Source organism: Heterodontus francisci, chromosome 38 (genome assembly GCF_036365525.1).
Source record: "Heterodontus francisci isolate sHetFra1 chromosome 38, sHetFra1.hap1, whole genome shotgun sequence".
NCBI classification, from domain to species: domain Eukaryota; kingdom Metazoa; phylum Chordata; class Chondrichthyes; order Heterodontiformes; family Heterodontidae; genus Heterodontus; species Heterodontus francisci.
In genome coordinates this window covers 34,058,447-34,080,336 of record NC_090408.1, presented here as the reverse complement: position 1 = coordinate 34,080,336, position 21,890 = coordinate 34,058,447, and the positions used below count along the sequence as shown (strand labels likewise).

At 44.6% G+C, this 21,890-nt stretch overlaps 1 protein-coding gene across 1 annotated transcript in view; it reads left to right on the top strand.

Moving 5' to 3' along the window:
* Positions 1-19,092, top strand: part of rhcgb (Rh family, C glycoprotein b) — a 29,873-nt gene extending 10,781 nt beyond the window's left edge. Inside the window, exons 4-11 of the mRNA XM_068018070.1 lie at positions 692-833; positions 6,438-6,604; positions 7,398-7,535; positions 8,229-8,365; positions 11,537-11,661; positions 13,018-13,091; positions 14,760-14,853; positions 17,290-19,092. Of these exons, the coding sequence (XP_067874171.1) occupies positions 692-833; positions 6,438-6,604; positions 7,398-7,535; positions 8,229-8,365; positions 11,537-11,661; positions 13,018-13,091; positions 14,760-14,852 (876 nt within the window). The 3' untranslated portion in view covers position 14,853; positions 17,290-19,092. The remainder of the gene's footprint in view (positions 1-691; positions 834-6,437; positions 6,605-7,397; positions 7,536-8,228; positions 8,366-11,536; positions 11,662-13,017; positions 13,092-14,759; positions 14,854-17,289) is intronic.
* The last annotated feature ends 2,798 nt before the right edge of the window (positions 19,093-21,890 follow it).

Genomic DNA, 21,890 nt, shown 5'->3' with positions numbered 1-21,890 from the left:
TTCAAGGGGGGATCTCACCCTTGTCTTCAAACTCCTTCTTATGGTTGCCCCACCGTGGCTCTGCAATCCTTCCTGCCACACGCTGCTCACGCGCTCCAGTCTTCTGACTTCGGTTTACTGTGTTTTCCCCTCTTCTACGTGACCATCAGTGGCACAGCCCCGCACTCTAGAATTCCAACATCAAGTCCTACAGCTCAAAGACCGAAGCAATTGTGTTCTCACCAGTATTTACCTGCCTATGCTTTGGACTCCATCAAATTCCTTGGCTCACTGTTCAGTCTTAACCTCACTATTTTATTTGAACCCAAGTTGAGCTTTACATCCCACATCCGACCAATCACCAAGGTTGCGGCCTCCCAGTTATGAAGGCATTGTGCACTCATGTCCCTACCTCCCCTTGCTCCTGCTAAAACCCTCATCAACGTCTTCTTCACCTTCAGGGCTGATTATTACAGTGCCCTCCTCACTGAGGCTGGTCAAGAAGCCTGCAGCCCATCTCTGCTTCCTTCCTCTCTGGACTGGCCAAATGCCTGTCGTGTGGTGTCACGCAGCTCGGAGCTGGCTGTCAAGGAGCTCCAGAGGGCGGGCTCTTGTTACAGGGAAGATCCAAACTTTAGGGAAAGTGGCTTTGTCATATGTCAATAAATAAAAGTCGCTTAATAAGGAATGTCTGAAATCTCTTCTCACAAAGGCAAAAGATGCTGGTGGTTCGATGGTTATCCATATGTTTGGTGCTTATTTTGGACTCACAATCACCCGTATCCTGTACAGGCCAAATCTGGATCAAAAGAAGAATGAGTCTGTCTACCACTCTGACCTCTTCTCCATGATTGGTGAGTGTTTTTCCCTATAGGTCTTGAGAATTCCAGGTGAAGGGCCTTGGCCTACCAACAAGGCTAAAAGGATCGGGATGATAGTTGAGTTTAATGGAGCAGTTCTGGCTGATTGGGTTTCTACAAAGCTATACATGTAGGGGGATGGGAGGACTGGACGATGTTTCAGCTTCCACTGTTTTGAGGTCCAGAGAAAGAGTGGATTTGAGTAGGAGATGGTATGGTGAGTTTATCATAGTGAAGATGTAGAAAGAAGCAAGTGTCTATTATTTTGCTGTGGGTAATCTCTGTTTGCTCACTCATTGTCTTTATCTATTCACAGTCCAGCGGTCAAGGGTCAATCACTAGATCTTTGGGAGGTACCTTTCTAATTTCTGCAGTACAATAGGCTTCTGTGGCCCTCACACAAATATGCCAAGCCACAAAACTTGGAAGGTGCCAAAATCTTCAGAAAATCTGAAAAATATAACTTGCTGAATCAAGATCTGTGACCAAGCCACTGTTTCAAAGTGACTGAATAAATAAGGTCCTTTTTGTTATATTGGACTTCAGGATTTCTATAGGTATTTTGGGATCTCCTTCCCCAATTCAGTTTGTTTTTCTGTGCAAACTGAAACCCAATGGTTTTATGTGTGACAGATGAAAAGACATAATTATAGTGTGAGTGCATTGGGTCATGAACTTGTGGCAATGTTGAATATTCTATCAATTGTATTGCAAAGTATTTACAGCACAGAAACAGACCATTCAGCCCAACAGATCCATGACAGTGTATAGCCTCCATATAAGCCTCCTCCCACCTTTCTTTATCTAACCCCATCAACATATCTTTCTATTCCTTTCATCCCTCATGTGCTTATCTAGCTTACCCTTAAATGGATCTATGCTGTTCGCCTGAAATGGCCAATATCCAGGCTTGGGCTGATGAGTGGCAAGTAACATTCGTGCCACACAAGTGCCAGGCAATGACCGTCTCCAACAAAAGAGAATCTAACCATCTCCCCTTGATATTTAACAGCATTACTATCGCTGAATCCCCCACTATCAACATCCTAGAGGCGACCATCAACCAGAAACTGAACTGGAGTAGCCATATAAATACCGTGGCCACAAGAGCAGGTCAAAGGCTAGGAATCCTGCGGCGAATAACTCACCTCCTGACTCCCCAAAGCCTGTCCACCATCTACAAGGCACCAGTCAAGAATGTGATGGAATACTCTCCACTTGCCTGGATGGGTGCAGCTCCAACAATACCTAAGAAGCTCGACACCATCCAGGACAAAGCAGTCGCTTGATTGGCACCCCATCCACAAACGTTCACTTTCTCCACCATCAACGCACAGTGGCAGCAGTGTGTGCCATCTACAAGATGCACTGCAGCAACACACCATGGCTCCTTAGTCAGTACCTTCCAAACCCGCGACCTCAACCAAGTAGAAGGACAAGGGCAGCAAATGCATGGGAACACCACCACCTGCAAGTTTCCCTCCAAGTCACACACCATCCTGACTTGGAACTATATCGCTGTTCCTTCACTGTCGCTGGGTCAAAATCCTGGAACTCCCTTCCTAACAGCACTGTGGGTGTACCTACCTCACATAGACTGCAGCGGTTCAAGAAGGCAGCTCACCACCACCCTCTTGAGGGCAATTAGGGATGGGCAATAAATGCTGGCCTGGCCAGTGACGCCCACATCCCATGAATGAATAAAAAAAAAAGAAATACACCCTGTGGTAGCGAGTTCCACATTCTAACCAGTTTCTGGATAAATAGGTTTCTCCTGAATTTCCTACTGGACCTATTCGTGACTATCTTATTGTTATGGCTCCTAGTCTTGTCTCACCTGGAAGTGTAAACGTCTCTACACCTACCTTAGCAAACCTTTTCATAATCTTAAGACCCCTATAAAGTCACCCTTCCTGAAGAAAAGAGCTTGTTCAATCTTTCCTGATAGTTAGAACCTCTCAGTTCTGGTATCATTCTGGTAATTTTTTTTTGCACCTTTTCTAGTAACTCTATATCCTTTTTATAATGTAGAGACTAGAAGTGATCACAGCACTCCAAGTATGATCTAACCAAGTTTTTATAAAGTTTAACATAACTTCTCTGTTTTTCAATTCTATCCTTCTAGAAATGAACCCCAGTGGCTTTGTTTGCTTTTTTATAGTCTCATTAAACATTAGCCTCCAGATCCCTCTGATCCTCTACTCCATTTAGACACATATTTTCCAAGGAGCATGTGACCTCCTCATTCTTCCCACCAAAACGTATTGCCTAAAGGAGGGAAAATCTGAAGTGGACAAAAATGTGATGGCCCGGATTTTGTAGTCAGTGGCAAAGTGATGGTGCTTGTTGCTGACCTTAAACGGCTGGCCACAAAGATCTAGTGATCTCTGTGGCATGGATTTCCCCTTTCCCAACATTAATTTGAGTCTGGTGCCAAGATAGGGGGTCTCCAGGTGCCCAGCAACAGTGATGGCATCAAGCAGGGTAAGCAGCCAATCACATTGAAGAATTCTCATAGACAGCAAACCAGGAAGAAAAATGCACTGATTATCCTACAGAAAGTAAAATAAAAATTGGGGCATACACATTAGAAGCTGAAATGTCATAAACAATTTTTTTTTAAACTTGGAATTTTAATCGCAGTGGAAAAAATTGACATTACACAAATATGAAATTAGTTTTCCAGGACCAGAGAGGTCCTTCAGCAGTCGTTATAACTTAGTATGCTGTTAACAAGGTATAACTTTTCCAGGGGTTTTTAACAGCGATATTAGCATGTAAAAGGGGACATTCTTGTCAATTCAGTGATTTCTAATTGATTGAGTCTGCAGGGACTTCAACAGTGCACCCTATGAAGAAACATTGAATCACTGACAACAACTTCTGGATTTTAACTGCGTATGTGCAGGCTCCAGAAGTTGCTGTCAGTTTCGGAAGAGTAATGACGGGAAGGCTGATAAGTTCACCATTATTACTACTGCAAAATCCTTCACTTATGCAGTGGTGAATTTAGAAACCTTCAAAGGGGAAGTAGGGTGGGGCAAAATGTAAGCTCAAGAGGCCCATACCTCGACAAGAAATTTTAATCTTGACACTTTTCAACCCCTTTTAATGTATCTCTGCTTGTTCTCATCATCCCACTGAATAGCTTCCATTGGTTTCCTAATGCAAGACAGATTAAGAGATGTCCTTGGCAGCTCACAATTTTCTAATCAAGATACATGACCAGGAGAGACCTCTGACTTTTTAACTATCATTTAGCTCAAAATACCAAAGTGCTTTGTCCACCTGTTTTGTGAAAGCCTCCAGTTACCAGAAGACCTCTTATCAGATGCTGTACCTGATCATGTTGCTCTATGGTTCAGGTGAGAAATGGTTGGTAGCACGTCTTCTGATTTTATTGCCTGTTCGGTTACAGCAGGCAGACATCTATCTTCAACTACCAACTACAAATACAGTTTTAAAAAGTACCTGTAATTTGACACAGTCCCAGATTTAGGAGCCGGTAATGTTATAGGTTCAATTCTCAGGCATGCACCTGTACAGTGGTGTTGTCCAAAAAAATTTCCCCAAATAGCTCTCTGGTGTTCACTGAAATCTTGTAAACAGTAGCAGCACAGCACTTCTCTGCATGTGCAGGTTTTCAGCACATGCACAGAAGGAGCAAATTACTATGTTTTACGGAGTGAGTTCAGCTGGAGCAAGTAGGGTGATTGGAGGCTGAAAAAGTGCATTCCAAATGTGGATGGTTGTAAACTATGTTCATATTTGACACTAGAGCTTCCCCAATTAATTTAGAATCATTGAAACTTATAGCACAGAAGGAGGCAATTTGGCCCTTCATGCCTGTGCTGACTCTCTGGAGGAACTATCCAATTAGTCCCACTCCCCTGCTCTTTCCCTGTAGCCCTGCAAAATCTTCTGTTTCAGGGTTTTATCCATTTTCCTTTTGAAAGTTATGACTGAATCTGCTTCCACTGTCCTTTTAGGCAGTGCATTCCGGATCACAACAACTCACTGCATAAAAAAATGCTCCTCATCTCCCTCCTGGTTCTTTTGCCAATTACTTAAATCTGTGCCCTCTAGTTACCACCCCTCCTGCCAACCTATCAACTCTATCAAAGCCCTTCATAATTATGAGTTCCTCCATTAATTCTGCCCTTAACACTCTCTGTTCTAAGGAAAACAATCCCAGCTTCTATAGTCTCTGCACATAACTTTGACAGCACCTACCAATCCCACGATCTCTACCACCAGAACTACAAGGGCAGCAGACGCATGGGAACACCACCACCTGCAAGTTCCCCTCCCAACTCACACCCTAGCCTGACTTGGAAATTTATCGCCCTTTTTTCATTGTCACTGGATCAAAATCCTAGAATTCTCACTCATAGCACTGTTGGTATACCTACACCACGTGGACAGCTGTGGTTCAAGAAGGCAGCTCACCACCACCTTCTCAAGGGCAATTAGGGATGGGCAATAAATGCTGGCCTGGCCAGCGACGGTGACATCCCATGAACAAATAATTTTTAAAAATTGCTTTAGGCTGCAAATAAATCACCCAGACTCAAACAGAGTCATGTAGAGCAGGGTGGATCCACTTTTCCAATCTTGGTCTGTGCTGAGTTGATTGATCTCAACTGGGATGGTAATTGGATTGCTACAGCTGGTCTCAGTGTGAGATGGGAGGGTGTCTGCTGTTGTTGGATTTACATCCCACCGTGATTTAAATCCTTTGGGAGATATGGGGAGTATAAAGAAGATAACAGGGAGAAGAAAACTTTGTCCCCATTTTGCACTGTATCACCGCTCCCTCCTTAAAGGAACTCTGTGAAGAAGTCTGGGAAAAGGAACTCGGACAAAAACAAAGGCATGGGGTCAAGTTACAATATCGACTGGTTTGCAAAACCACTGGTTAATTAGTGTCTCACTGTGCAGTTAAGTTACATGTTCAGTGGTACAAACATATGAAAATCACAAGCAGGTAAAGGCCAGCTCAAGCCTACCCCACACTGAAATGGCTGGAGCATCACAGTTGAAGATCCCGTCCCCTCCTTCCCTCCCCGGACCCCCTCCCTAACTCCTCTCATGCCCACCCTGCCATCTATGTACTCTCCTTTGGTGCAAAGTGTTTCTGAATTTGCGCAGTTTAAAGCTGGGTATTAGAGCCGGAACTGACTCTGAAGCAAAACTTTGTGTCCTCCAGGGACTCTCAAACCACTTTGCTCTGGTGTCAGTCAGGCTTGACTCTGGCAGCAGCCTGTGCAACCTGAAACACCTTGATCACAACATCACAGTTGCACTGTGAACACAGCCAAAGAGCCTTTCGCAAGGCGGGGGGAGGGGGTGGGGGGGGAGGTCACGGGGGGAATAGGGAGGATTGTGAGTAGGATACAAAGGAGATTAAAGGTGCAGGCACAGTGTAAGAGATAGGTATTTTGAAGCCTTTGCGATGGCTTTGGGAGAGAGTTCTAAAGATTGGAATCTAGTGGCTGAGTGGGGGGGAAGAGAGATGCAGACGTTGGTCGTAGGGTATCCTGTGTTTAGGTTCAGTGATGGTTCAGATATGATGGGGTTTTTTGCTCTCATCCTCAGGCACCCTCTATCTCTGGATGTTTTGGCCCAGCTTCAACTCAGCAATTTCGAACCATGGAGACGCCCAACACCGCGGTGCCATCAATACCTACTGCTCGCTCGCAGCCAGTGTCCTCACCACCATTGCCATTTCCAGTGTCTTTGAGAAGAAGGGAAAAATCAACATGGTAGGGAACCACCTTGTTGGGCAGGATAGGCACATCGCGATAACTGGGATTTAACACAGTATCTAATCTTACAGGCCTGGCCTCGGCCTCAAACTCAGCATCATGTCACTTTACTGGGTATTGTGGTTAGACTTTGACCTTTCACAACCGGGAGCTGGGGTCGATTCTATCTCAGGCTGATTGGAATGACAGTCTCCTCTCCCTTCTGACTTCGGGACTCTGATACGAAATGAGTCTCAATCCAGCCCGTAGTAAGAATGAATCAGAGTACACCACTGAGAAAGGCCACATATCAGCCGTGATCTAAATAAATGGCGGAGCAGGTCGCGGGGCTTCTGTTCCAATAAATTGGGCCTGCCATGCTAGTACAGAGATGGAAAAGAGGGAGCTATACTGCTTATTTAGTTTTTGCTGGGGGGATGGTGGAGAGAGGGGTGACTCAGCTAGTGTTCCTATTTCCTGCAATTATCCCAGACCCTGCTCAAAAGTTAAAGTGTGCGAGTGTGCGCAAGTGCGTGCATGGAAGTGTATGCGCATGCATGCACGCATGTTTGAGTGTATGTGTGTGTGTGCACGTGAAAGTGTGTGCAAGTATGTGTGTGTGTGTGTGTGTGTGAGTGTGTGCATGCATGTGTATGTGCACATTGTGCCTGCATAGGTCGGGTAAGGTCAGGAGCGTGCTTGGCTGTAATGCCCAAGTGACCGAATAGCTTGTCAACACCTGTCGTCTGGACTCGCGCGTGAAGAATGGCTAATTGTGGGTTTGCACACTGCTACCTTGTTCTCTCGCCAGGTTCACGTTCAGAATGGGACGCTCGCTGGAGGGGTGGCCCTCGGCACTGCCGCGGAAATGATGCTGACTCCCTACGGATCACTGATTGTCGGCGCTCTCTCAGGAACGGTGTCAACACTGGGCTTCATCTTCCTGTCGGTGAGTTCAGATAGCTCAGTTTCACAAGCTGAGAGTCGGAGCAATAATAACGATCTTAAAAAAAAAGTCTGAACGTAACTCCCTCCCTCCACTGCCCCCACCCCCAACCCCGCCCCACAACCACCCCGGCAGCTCACTCTGAGTCACACAATCGGATGAAGCCCACCTGGTTTGGGAGTGGGTAAGTCAGCAGAGAGTTCAGGCTCCTGATCACCAGTTACCATGTCAGAAATTGGGGACAGAGCGGAGTGGCGGAACTAATTAGATAGCTCTTTCAAAGAGCCAGCACAGGCATGATGGGCAGAATGTCCTCCGTCTGTGCTGTGCTATGATTTGTAGGCGTTGGGTGGTGGGAGGATTAGGCTGTGCACTGGCCTCCCCACAACCTGGGTCAAATGAGCCAGTTAATGTTGGCTGAGTGGGCCTGAGGATTGGTGAGGCCTTTCTGTGATTGGAGAGCCAGCTCACGTTCAAGCTCAATGTTGCCATCCGGCTGAACAAGCTGAATATCAAAAGGCTTGCGCAGCTCTTGAGGCACAAACAGCTGCGGAGCCCTACAACACCTGCGAGTATTGTGTTAGATTCAACTCCCAAACCCTATGGCCTAAGAGGAATGGCCTGTGTGAATTTTAAAATTGTTTGCCGAATAAATAAACTTCATGAAGATCTGATGCTGTGATTTTCTGTTTTAAGCCACTCCTGGAAAAATATCTTAAAATACAAGATACCTGTGGCATCCACAACTTGCATGCCATTCCTGGTTTGATTGGAGCCATTGTCGGAGCTGTCACTGCTGCAGCTGCAACTGAAGGAGTGTACAGCAAAGAAGGGTAAGGTGGAGCAGATGGCACTGTAGTAAATAGAGTATATAGTGATAAAGGTTAAGCTGGAGTGGTCAGCACTGTAATTCAGTGGAACCACTGAGCCCCTGTCTGCACCGTGTGCAAAAGTATTCACGATATTGTCACTAGAGAGGCAGATTCACTATTCACTTCTACACCAAGCAACTGTTTATACATCGGCACTGCCTTCTGCGAGACCCATGCATTTCACAGTTACAAGTTGGTCATAGCGCTACGCCTAAGGTGTGACATAGTGCCATACACATCAGGAATATCCCAAGTTTCTGCCCCAGTTCATGCTGAGCCAGCTAATCCCAGATGAGGTGCCATTAAGGTTGTTACAATTGGCTTCAATGCCCCAGCCTAGGGAGCGGTAAAGATCAATCAGGATTCCTGCTCGCAATTGCAGTATGCTGGATAGCACAATGATGACAGGGTCCATCTCCGCGATGATGCATGCCACAGGCAAATGGTGTGCCAGCATCAATTGTCTCATTTCACATGCTTGAATGAGATATTGGAGAGCAACGAGTGTGTGTGCGATTGTACCCCAGTGAGTGCCTGTGTGATGGCTGTCTGATTGTACCCACTGTGCAACTGTACCCCAGTGAGAGACTCTGCAATTGTACAGACTGTTCGAATGTACCTCAGCGAGTGCATGTGAGATTGTACAGACATGGCGATTGTACTCCAGTGAGAGATGCAGGATTGAATAGACTGTGCGATTCTACCACAGCGAGAGACCGTGCGATTGTACAGACTGCGGGATTGTACGCCAGCGAGAGACTGTGCAAGTTTACAGACTGTGCGATTGTACCCCAGTGAGAAACTGTGCAATTGTACCCCAGTGAGCGACTGCGATTGTACCCCAGCAAGAGACTGTGCAAGTTTTCAGACTGTGCGATTGTACCCCAATGAGAGACTGTGCAGTTGTACAGACTGTGCGATTGTACCCAGCAAGAGACTGTACAATTATACAGACTGTGCGACTGTACTCAGTGAGAGACTGTGCAGTTGTACAGACTGTGCGATTGTACCCAGCAAGAGACTGTACAATTGTACAGACTGTGCGATTTTACCCAGTGAGAGATGTGCGATTGTACCCCAGTGAGAGATGTGCGATTGTACCCCAGTGAGAGACTGTGCGATTGTATAGACTGTGCGATTGCACCCCAGTGAGAGACTCTGCAATTGTACAGACTGTGCGATTGTACCCAGTGATAGACTGTGCAATTTTACAGACTGTGCGATTGCACCCCACCGAGAGACTGTACAATTGTACAGAATGTGCGACTATAACCCAGCGAGAGACTGTGCAATGGTACAGACTGTGTGATTGTACCCAGCAAGAGACTGTGCAATTGTACAGACTGTGCGATAGCACCCCGAGAGACTGTACAATTGTACAGACTGTGCGATTGTACCCAGTGAGAGACTCTGCAATTGTACAGACTGTTCGAATGTACCTCAGCGAGTGCATGTGAGATTGTACAGACATGGCGATTGTACTCCAGTGAGAGATGCAGGATTGAATAGACTGTGCGATTCTACCACAGCGAGAGACCGTGCGATTGTACAGACTGCGGGATTGTACGCCAGCGAGAGACTGTGCAAGTTTACAGACTGTGCGATTGTACCCCAGTGAGAAACTGTGCAATTGTACCCCAGTGAGCGACTGCGATTGTACCCCAGCAAGAGACTGTGCAAGTTTTCAGACTGTGCGATTGTACCCCAATGAGAGACTGTGCAGTTGTACAGACTGTGCGATTGTACCCAGCAAGAGACTGTACAATTATACAGACTGTGCGACTGTACTCAGTGAGAGACTGTGCAGTTGTACAGACTGTGTGATTGTACCCAAAAAGAGACTGTACAATTGTACAGACTGTGCGATTTTACCCAGTGAGAGATGTGCAATTGTACCGCAGTGAGAGACTGTGCGATTGTATAGACTGTGCGATTGCACCCCAGTGAGAGATGTGCGATTGTACCCCAATGAGAGACTGTGCAGTTGTACAGACTGTGCGATTGTACCCAGCAAGAGACTGTACAATTATACAGACTGTGCGACTGTACTCAGTGAGAGACTGTGCAGTTGTACAGACTGTGCGATTGTACCCAGCAAGAGACTGTACAATTGTACAGACTGTGCGATTTTACCCAGTGAGAGATGTGCGATTGTACCCCAGTGAGAGATGTGCGATTGTACCCCAGTGAGAGACTGTGCGATTGTATAGACTGTGCGATTGCACCCCAGTGAGAGACTCTGCAATTGTACAGACTGTGCGATTGTACCCAGTGATAGACTGTGCAATTTTACAGACTGTGCGATTGCACCCCACTGAGAGACTGTACAATTGTACAGAATGTGCGATTATAACCCAGCGAGAGACTGTGCAATGGTACAGACTGTGTGATTGTACCCAGCAAGAGACTGTGCATTTTGTACAGACTGTGCGATAGCACCCCACCGAGAGACTGTACAATTGTACAGACTGTGCAATTGTACCCCAGTGAGAGACTGTGCGATTGTACCCAGTGAGAGACTGTGCAATTGTACAGACTGTGCGATTGCACCCCAGCGAGAGACTGTACAATTGTACAGGCTTGGCTATTGTACCCCAGTGAGAGACTGTGCGATTGTACCCCAGCGTGAGACTGTGCAATTGTACAGACTATGTGATTGTACTCCAGCAAGAGACTGTACAATTGTACAGCCTGTGCAATTGTACCCCAGTGAGAGAGTGTGAAATTGTACAGACTGTGTGTGTTTGTACCCCAGTGAGAGACTGTGCAATTGTACAGACTGCGTGATTGTACCCCAGCGAAAGACTGCAATTGTACAGACTGTGCGATTGTACAGACCGTTCGACTGTACTCCAGCGAGACTGTGCGATTGTACAGACTGCGATTGTACCCCAGCAAGAGACTGGCCGCAGGAGAGACAGTAGGAGAGAAAATGGAAGAGAAATGTCTTTTAGTGATCAAAGTGGGAGGTGAATGCTCAGACTATCAATGTCAGGTGGTGTAGGCCCACCCAGTGTTAGGACACTAGACTCTGGTAACCAATCTCGAGCACAGGGACCTGTCTGATGGTGGGGAGTTGTTTGTATTTGGTGCCTGTATCATTTTGTGACTGTTTTGTTTTGCTTTCTTCAGGTTAGTTGCTGCCTTTGGTTTCGAGGGTGACTTTGCAGGACGGACGCCCAGTGTCCAGGGAGGGTTTCAGGCTGCAGCTCTGTGTGTTACTCTCGTCCTGAGTGTGGGGGGAGGAATAATTGTAGGTGAGTGGGCCTGACTCTGATATTAGGCAACTGAGAAGTACAGAAAATAAAGGCCTATGAACACTGTTAATTAAATATAGAAAATTGAGCCATGAAGCCCATCACTATTTTGCACCTTTGCACTCTTTTTCTTGAGGGAGCTGTGCAAAATGGTGGAAGGATTGCTGGGGTGATCAACAGTGTGACAGACCACTATGTAACTGGTCCTTCTGTGGCTGTAACCAGCCGATAGAAAGGGGTGGTTAGTCCCATATGGGGCGGGAAGGGGTGGGGTTGACGGGGGCAGGGTTTTACAGGCTCCCGCAATCCACATGGTGAGGGGATGGGACACCCACACCCAACGGACGTTGATACAGAGTCCGGAGTTGGAGTTCCTGCACGGGACTGTCTAGGGCAAACGTTTCTGACAGAGACAGGAATACAACCACGGAGTCAACGGCTCGCTCCCACACCCGTGAAGCTGATTCACAGGGAAAGAGAATGCCATAATTGGTCGAATAGCTCACTGTCTAGGCTTACATGAGGAGTGGAGTGCTGAAGGAATCTTAACCTGTGTAATTGTACACCGGCAAAGGATTAATGCCTTCTGGATTAGAGGAAAGAAAGCATACACCTGATGAAAATACCTGACAATGACAGAGTGATATCACAAAGTAGCTGCTCCTGATACAATATTCCCCAAACCGCAGAAACAGACATTAAATTTAAGTCTTTTGTTCAGCAGACATCATGAATCCATCAGACGTAGATGGGACTGTGGCATATTTGTAACACGGTTTTGCGTTGTTGTTGACAAGACAGGAGAAAAGTTTGCCAGAGGATTTTTTTTTCATTAAGGCACTGCACCTGTAAGAATGACTTTCTGAAGCAGATATTAGATCAAAAAGGCTGGACTTTGGCTGCCACCTTGTGGTGTTGCTATGCTTTTACACACCAGAGTAATTATTAAAACCTAGAAGAAATTTTCTTGTGTGGGAGTACTTTACGTTAAAAGAATGACTGTTAGAAATTGTTATATAATGTTATCCCTGCCTCAGAGAAGATATTCCAATCTGCGGAATAACAGTCTATAACAACAATGGCAAAGTATCGCAAGGCGCAGGAGATCTTTTGTAAGATTGCAAAGAGTTTTGGTTGTATAAGTCCATCTGATCTCAGTCTTCCTGATACCAGTCCTATTTTCTTCCCATTACTGCCCACAGCTGTATCTAGACTCATCCACCCTTCCTGCAAATTAGTTTCAGCCATTTTAGTCCATTCCTTTACTGCCACATAAATAGCCTGTCCTGACAACCTTCTTAACAGTTCAAAATTTGTCTGAAAAATCACTGATCACTGTTGATGGCCTTTTCAAAGGTTTTATTCTGAAGTTGCCATTCTGGGGAGATCCATCAGATGAAAACTGCTTTGAAGACCATGTGTACTGGGAGGTAAGTTCATGGAAGCCACACAAAGTAACGGCAACACTGTGAAGTTGTGACTCCTTATCACTGACACTGGGAGCTGTATCTTCTTTTGCTTTTGATGGGTTAATGTAGATATGCTTGCAATTTTGTAGCTGAACATATTTAGAAGGTACAAGTTTGTTTTTTGTCACATCTGCATCTGTCAGTTAACCAGTGAGTGTACTAATGACTTAACTAGAAGTGTGTTTGTTTTCATGTGATTTTGGTCACTAGCCATAGTTAATCCACTGCTGAGTCAGTTCATATTCCTGGGGTTTCTGGTGCAGTGAAAGTCACATATTACATAATGAGCTGCCCACCATTGTCATAAATTCTCATTTGGAGAATTAGCATGATCTCCTACTCTAAATCCTTTTTTTCTAGGATATTAAATGCCCTGGAACCCCTTACATTAATCAGGCCCCCATTCATCCTGCATTCCATGTGCTGTTAAAACTTAAACTCAGCATCAACTAATCACTACTTCCTGACTTAGCTTCTCTCCTACTCTTTTCAATCCTGCATTGCTATAAAGATGAGAACAGATAAGGGAGTTCATTCAGCTGACCTGTCTCACTCTTTAGCAGAAACCTACAGTCCCTGTGTGCACTAACCCTTCGCTTGGGTTCTCAATTTCACATTTTATGCCCCAATGGAGTAAATAATGAGAAATTCTTTCCAGTGACATTAGGGTCGGTAACCAGAAGACAGAATTAAGGTGATTGGCAGAGGAACCAAAGGCGGCAACAGGAATTTCTCTTTTTACACAGCAGATTGCTGTGATTGGGAATGCATTGCCTGAAAGGGTGATGAAAGCAGATTCACTTTCAAAAGAGAATTGGATAAATGCTTGAAGGGAAACAAATTACAGGGCTATGGAGAAAGAACAGAGGAATGGGATTAATTGGATATCTCTACCAAACAGACAGCACAAGCATGATGGGCTGAATGGTCTTCCTTTGATTCTACAATGAAGCCCATTCAACACCATCTGATTTTATGGAGTGAAATATTTCAGCCTAATTTAGTGCCTAAGTTGAATTTAAACCTTAATCCCCATGCACCACAAAAGTCATTAACCTCATTGATACATCAGCAGAGGCAGCTCTGACCTTTCCTGTTTGTTAGATCTAGTTTACATCGTACACCAACCTGGACGGTGAACAACCAGTCTCCTTGCTGAACACTGATCTGTCAAAGCAATGGGGGAATCTATCATCATCACATAGTACTTGCATCAGAATATCTGTTGATAGTTTGAAGCTGTTTTGTAATCTTCAGGACACTCCACTATTGTGGGATGACCGGTTTTAAAAGAGAATTTCTGTAAATGCAACAAATTCCCTTCCAAGAATGTAGGGCAAACCCAGAATAAAGGACCATTCTGCTCATCAAGTCATTCTATTAATTGCCCATGTACACTCTATCTAATCATGAACTTTATCCCATCCATCTAACCTCCTTCCACAGCCCCATCATTTTAATATCTAAAAAGACCCCAGCTGGTGCTCATTGAGGTTAATAACCCGAAAGTAGTTGTGGAAAATGTGGTTTTGTCAATGAAATAAGACCTCTCCAACAAAGTTTGTTTGGGACACGATGGTTTCAGATCCACCAACTATTTAATTCTTAAAAATAACTTTGAATCTGTAGGTGCCAGAGGAAGAGGAAGCTGCATTGTACGCTGTCCATTCCATGAACAACCCACCCATAAAACTTGCTGCAAATGGAGAGGCTCAACAATGAGGTGAGCTATGTGTTCTATGCCAGAAAGCCAGTTGAAGGATAGAACTGGAGCCAATCTTTACACACATTTATATTTATTTAGAGTTGCACATTACATCTGCTAACCCAACAACTACAGTCTGTGTCTATTTATAGGGATTCAATGAATCACCAGTTAATCACCAGCCTACCACCTGCATACAATTAAACACAATTAATATGCAATTAACATCATGTCTGGCTCATGAAGTATTAATGAGCTTCTTATAAAGCATGGGGCTAATGCTGATGCAGCAGTGCTGTAGTGAAATGGTTATGTTACTGGACTAGCCCTCTAGAGGCTTGGAGTCATCATCCAGGGAGGACAAGTTTAAATCTCACCGTGGCAGTTTGAGAATTTTAAATAATAATTAGAAATAAACAGCTGTTAAAAAAATGTAAAGCTGTCATTTTGTTATAACCTGGTTCACTAATGTCCTGTAGGGAAGGAAACCCACCATCCTTACCTGGTCTGGCCTATACATGACTCCAGACCCACAGCAATGTGATTACTCTTAGCTACCCTCAAAACATCTAGGAATGGGCAATAAATGTTAATCTTGCCAGTGCTGCCCACATCTTGAGAATGAATTTTTTAAAAACAGGATTTAGAAAATGATCTAGGCATCACTTCCCTCTTACTGGCAGCCTTCAGTAGAGAGATTGCAGAGCTCTGAGATGCAGAGGGATCTGGGTGTCCTAATGCATGAATCGCAAAAGGTTAGTATGAAGGTACAGCACTGTAATTAGGAAAGCTAATAGAATGTTATCATTTATCATGAGGGGAATTGAATACAAAAGTCGGGAGGTTATGCTTCAGCTATGCAGGGCTTTGGTGAGACCACATCTGGAGTACAGTGTACGGTACGGGTCTCCTTATTTAAGGAAGGATGTAAATGTGTTGGAGGCAGTACAGAGAAGGTTTACCAGACTAATACCTGGAATGGGTGGGCTGTCTTATGAGGAAAGGTTGAACAGGCTTGGATTGTATCCACTGAAATTTAGAAGAGTAAGAGGCAACTTGATTGAAACATATAAGATCTTGAGGGGTCTTGACAGGGTGGATGTGGAAAGGATGTTTCCCCTTGTGGGAGAATCTTGAATTAGGAGCCACTTAAAAATAAGGGGTCGCCCATTTAAGACAGAGATGAGGAGAAATATTTTCTCTCAGAGGGTCATGAGTCTTTGGAATTCTCTTCCTCAAAAGGTGGTGGAAGCAGAGTCTTTGAATATTTTTAAGGCAGAGGTAGATAGATTCTTGATAAGCAAGGGGGTGAAAGGATATCGGGGGTCGGTGGAAATGTGGAGTAATCAGTTCAGCCATGAACTTATTGAATGGCGGAGCAGGCTCGAAGGGTCGAGTGGCCTACTCCTGCTCCTAATTCATTTGTTCGTATATGGGGACAAAAATAGAAAAGAAACAATTTTCTTTGAAAAGTGAACATGGAACATTACTGATCAGTTACTGACTGCTTTTTTTCTTAAATTAACATCAGACCATCAAGGAACAGCAAATATTTTCCCTGGGTAGTTTTTCTGCTAGGTGGGTGTGTAACTCTTTGAGTTAATCACCACTAGGGGATGTGACTCTCAAGAAAGAGGTACTGAATATCCCTGAAATAGGGTCTCGGCCTTCCCAACTGGTTCATTGTGACACAGCATCAGACAGCCTACTCCACTTCATGTGCCATTTGTTGTGGCTCTTCAATTAACATTGAGTTTTCCTTGCTGTGCTTAGCCCCTAGGTGATGCTTTACATTGAGATCCTAAAGCTGAAAAGCATGTTTAATTAATAATCAGGTGCTGTCAATTTGATATGTATCGCCAGCATTTACTTTTTTAAAAAATCGACATGTGAAAATATGATTTTTAAAAATCCTGAACTCTTATTAGAGACAGTGCGGCCTTCAAGACACACTGGATATAAGTTGTGCTAACATCGTTTATCGGACAATGAATGACCAGCAATGAGCAGGATATTAAACTCAGTAATTCTAGCAGGAGAGCTTCTGATTGCCCAGACTGACTGATATATTTTTTCCATGTTAACATTAGACCCTCAGTGAAACTTTGGGCCTCTGTCTTCCTGCAATGGCTTCTCAAGGTAGTTGAAAGCTAAAGGTTGGTCCCGACTGGCATGCAGTGTTGATGCACTGGATTTAGACAGCTGCAGCTTCACTGGCTCGCCACAAGGGAGCGTAGCTCAGCTCTGAACCACATAGAGAAAGCAGTAGAGGAGCAGGGATGGAGGGGGTGAAGAGTTAAGAAAAATTATTTATAGCTTCAGAGCAGATTGGCAGGAAAATGCGCCAATTTGTATTAAGAAAAGTTAGACAGCAGATGAAGTGAGTCTATCAGCCTATTGAAGATCATGCCACTTATAAAATGTTTTTTTTTGTGTCTTTTTGGCCTGCTTTAGATCGCATGTCATGATTAATTTTATGAAGCATTTACTGAAAACATAAAAAGAACTTTTGTCACATACCTCTATGCTCTCCAGTACTGAACAACAAGTAAAAGCAGCATCTTCAGTGAACTCACCCAGAGCCGTGCAATATGTCGTCCCTTACGACCTCGCAGATGAAACTCTACGCAAAAGCCTGTGGGTGATGGAATCTTTCGAGACCCTCCTGGAATGATCTGGCAGAGACCAGGACCATCTCCATATCTTTAGCTACACTTACCAGGAGCGTTTGCTTTTACCTCAGGGCCGCACTGTTTCCTTAAGTGATTCGCTTTATAATGATGGATCTATTCAGACCCAGATCGCCTGCTCTCTTTTTTTTTAAATAGTCCCTTCTGATCTTCCTCCCTTTCTCTCCTGAAGGCACTGACTCTTGCTGGGGTACAGGTGGCAATCTCCCAAGCTCCCAACAACCTGTTCACTTGTGGGAGGCCAAAAATGTCAGAAAATATCTCTGGTACCTTTCACCACCTCGGAACATCCCAAAGCACTTTACAGCCAATGAAGTACTTTACTTTTTTAAAAAGGTGTGTATACAGTTGTAATGTCAGCCAGCCAGCTTGACACCACGACTGAGTCTGATTTTGCTCTCACTCAAAGTCCATAATCATGCAGACGGGGCAGGGAGGGGTAATGCCAACTCTTATCATCAGATGAAAAACAGGTGATCGGAAATCAGCAGCCTGCCTTACGTCTCTACAGAATCCCTTTTCCATTCTGTTTAAAGTGGCCTGCCGATTCCCTATCACCAGTTATCCATTGCACGTCGGTGGATAGTGATCAGGGGAAGGAACCTCGACTGATTTTATTTCCCCTCTCCCTGGCTCAGACCACTAAGGCCAATCCTAGTGCATTATGGCTGGTTAACTAACAGTGCCAAGCAAGACTCTGAACACAAGACTTTGCTAATGAGTATAACTCAGTTTTACACCCGGCAGTGTAGATATCCACTGAGCCATTGGCAACAGCACACAGATCTGTGTCTGATCATTGTATTCCTCATGCCCCTGCAAAGCTCCTGGGGATGGATTTATATGTCAAAGCTGCTATATATAGATGCAAATTGTTGTTATATATTTGAATCAGGAAACTCAACTTGTCTAGACACAGCAGTACTGCAACTCTAATGCCTGGAATTTCCTGGATGGTACTTGTGTGTAATTTACGCCAGTCGCTGTGCTGATCTTGCCAATGAGAACTTCTGCCCTAAGTCTCCAACTGAGCTCATTTGCCTGATTGTAAGAACCGCCACCAAGTAAGCGCAAATTCAACATTGTTGTCTTGCATTTGAATTATATTTAAAATAGCTGGACAGAGGAGGGTCGAGTTTAATCTCAAGCAGGGATCTAGCTGGGCCAGAACGGACAGGAAGAGGGTGCAGAGTGGCTGCCAGCAGGTGAAGGGTGGGAAGGGGCTTTAGGAGTGTCTTGTGGTGGGGAGGAGAGCTCCTGCCCCTCCTGTCCTGCACAAAAAGTAGAGTTTTACACATACCTGCTTCGCCTGGTGGTGTCCACTCTGCTCAGGCCTAGTTAATAAACAAATCAGGGTAATAATTGATGTCAGGGGATCCCGAGCAGCATTTATGCATCAGGCTCCCACCTGAGTCCGAGGGGCACCTCAGCTGCCACCAGAATCAGTGGCATTAAACTCAGCGATTGGTGGGAATGGAATGGGAGCACCCACCCCGAGGAGGGAAAGCTAAAATCCACCCTTCCCTAATGGTTGTTTTGGTCACATCCTAACAATGTGAATTGAAACTATGCACTTGTCTGCTGACATATTTCACTTCATTGCCTTTTAATTAAACAAATATGATAATAAATTAAATTGAGTTCTTTGTCATGTCAGTCTTTTACAAGTGGAACTAGTTGAGAAGACCAAGGGTTAACCTTTTAGTGGATCACACGGTTCCATACGACCTTCTTTATAATTGTATTGCAGAATTGGGCAAGTCTTTATTTATCTTGGGATATCTAGTTCTTGAAAAATCTCTCCTGTGCAACACATCGATCAGGTTTCTCCTGTTTGTAGGAAATAAACGATTAGCCATGATCTAATTAAGTGACAGAACAGATTCGAGGGGCTGAATGGCCTCCTCTGCTTATAATCTCCATTTCAGCAAATCAGATAACAATGGAGAAATAAGCAATTGCAAAAATTCTATGGAGATGCGGAAGTCGACAAAACGTAAGTGGTAAGAATGAAAGCTCGTGACCATGGTTCTTTAGAAATTACACATGTTCACTCAGTTTTATCAGGGATGCAATTTATGCTTGAAGGTTGAACGGTCATTGAAATAAGTTGATGGTTGCTGGAGGGGAACTTGAAAACATATTTGAATCCCTGGAGCAGACACTATAGTTTCTAATTAACAGTTAAAATTATTTATATAGAAGGAAATAAAAATGGAATTTTAAAACCAGGAATCTTCAATAGTTATAAAAGTATTTCTTTCTTAAAAGCAATGAAGGCTTCAGACCTGAGAAATACAGTAACTCCTCCAGTTAATTCGATGATGGATGACATTGGGTCAAGCTGGGCCGATATCGTTGAAGGAAATTATACACCAGTACATTCCTGGAGTAAATGCAGGAAACTCCCATGAGCTGGTCTTTAGCATGGGGCTGGACTATGCAAATGAGAAACAGGGTGTTGGACACTATGCAAGCAATCAAGGAAATTCGGGCCTAGTGAAGTTTCAGCGTAAAACCGGTGTAAGTCAGTCACACACAAATTCCCTCAGGAAAAAAATACCATCATCACTTCAGCCTTATGCCACAGTAACATTGAAAAGTTCCAGAAAATTCCAGGCCTTAAACTCTTAGACATTATGGCGGGTCTGCGTGTCTTACTAAAATTGTCAAGATGTCTTTTATTTGTGTAACCACGCGATAAGTTGAAAGACAATATTTCTCGTTCTTAATTTTTTTTTTGTCTTTATTAAGTGAGGGCCTTTTGTTTCAAGCTGAACAATGGATAATTTTTGATTTGACATGCAAAATACTCAGCTCACTGATACATTCAAGTTGAGGCAGTGGCTAGAAAGCAGTGATATCATTCAACACAACAACAACAACAACAACAATTTGCATTTAAATAGTGCTTCGGTGTAGTAAAATGACTTCACAGGAGAGTTAAAAATTAAAATGTAACACCGAGCCACATATGGGGAAATTTGGCCAGATGACCAAAAGCTTGGTCAAAGTGATTGGTTTTAGGGAGTGTCGTAAAAGGAGAGAGACGGAGAGGTTTAGGCAGGGAATTCCAGATCTTAGGGCCTAGGCAGCCAAAGGCATGGCCGCCAATGATGGAGTGAAGAAAATCAGGGATGGGCAAGGTGCCTGACTGGGAGGAGTGCAGAGATCATGGAGGGTTGTAGGACTGGAAGACATTACAGAAATAGTTGTCAGTTGCTGGTTTAACCTATAGCAGGGGTCGGTAAACTTAATAACAAAAAGAGCCATCTTTTACAATTTAGTCAAATACGCAATATTTTAAGAGCCCCGCAGTGCTGTTACTCAAATGCCAATAATAATTAAAAACAAGAGACACGTTTCAACGACATTTTCAAGGTTTTTGCAAAATTGCATGATATTTTCTCACAAGTACAATCTTAATAAAGGTTTAAAAATAAAACAAGCCATTTAATTACCACCCAAATGGTTGTGATTGATCAAAGTCGGGAGCCACACATGAGTTATTAATGAGATGTATGTGGCTCCAGAGCCGCAGATTACAGGCCCCTGACCGATAGCATGTGAGCTCTGGAGCTGGTCATGCAGCTCATATTTGCTTTATCATAGGTGATGTAACATATATCAAAACAAAAAGCAAGTCTAAACTAAATGGAATTAAGCAATGAGATAATAAAATGCAACACGTGCTTGCTCGCAACCTATCACTTAAATCCTCCAAGATAGAATTCGGCTGGATTTTGTTTTATGCTGAAAACTTAGTTTAATATAGAGACGTATTTCTGGGACCGCCTGTGACTGGATTACTCAAATGATCATTGTCACGCTGTAACCATTTTAACTTGATTATGAATTCGTCTTACAATGAGCAGAGTTTTATTCTGCCCTTGGAGGCGGGCATGGAGGTGGGGGGGGGGGGGGCAAACAAAATGGCAGGAGGTGCCATTCCTGTGTTGCCTGGGGCCCCTGCCATTTTTACTGGGGTGGGAAAGGCAGAGGACGGCCTTCCCACCCCAGACCAATTGAGGCCCTTAAGTGGCCTCTTTGCGCCTCCACTTCAATTTTGTAGAAGGCGGAGGGGCTCACCTCCGCAGAGAGACACCTCCAGGTAAAACCTGGCAGCCTCCTAGCGGGGTCGGGGATGGTCCCTCCTTTTGGGGGCATTCTAGGGCCCCCCCCCCATCAGCGGGTCACCTGTCCCCAGGAAGACACCTCCCCTGTCACCGGGGCCTGTCTGAATGGCTCCGGTGACCCTGACCCCCTTACCTTTCCGGGAGTCTCTGGACATCTTCATACTGCAGGGCATCCTGCAGTACCAGCAGTCACCACTGCTCCCTGTGGTGCTGCCAGCACTGCGAAGCT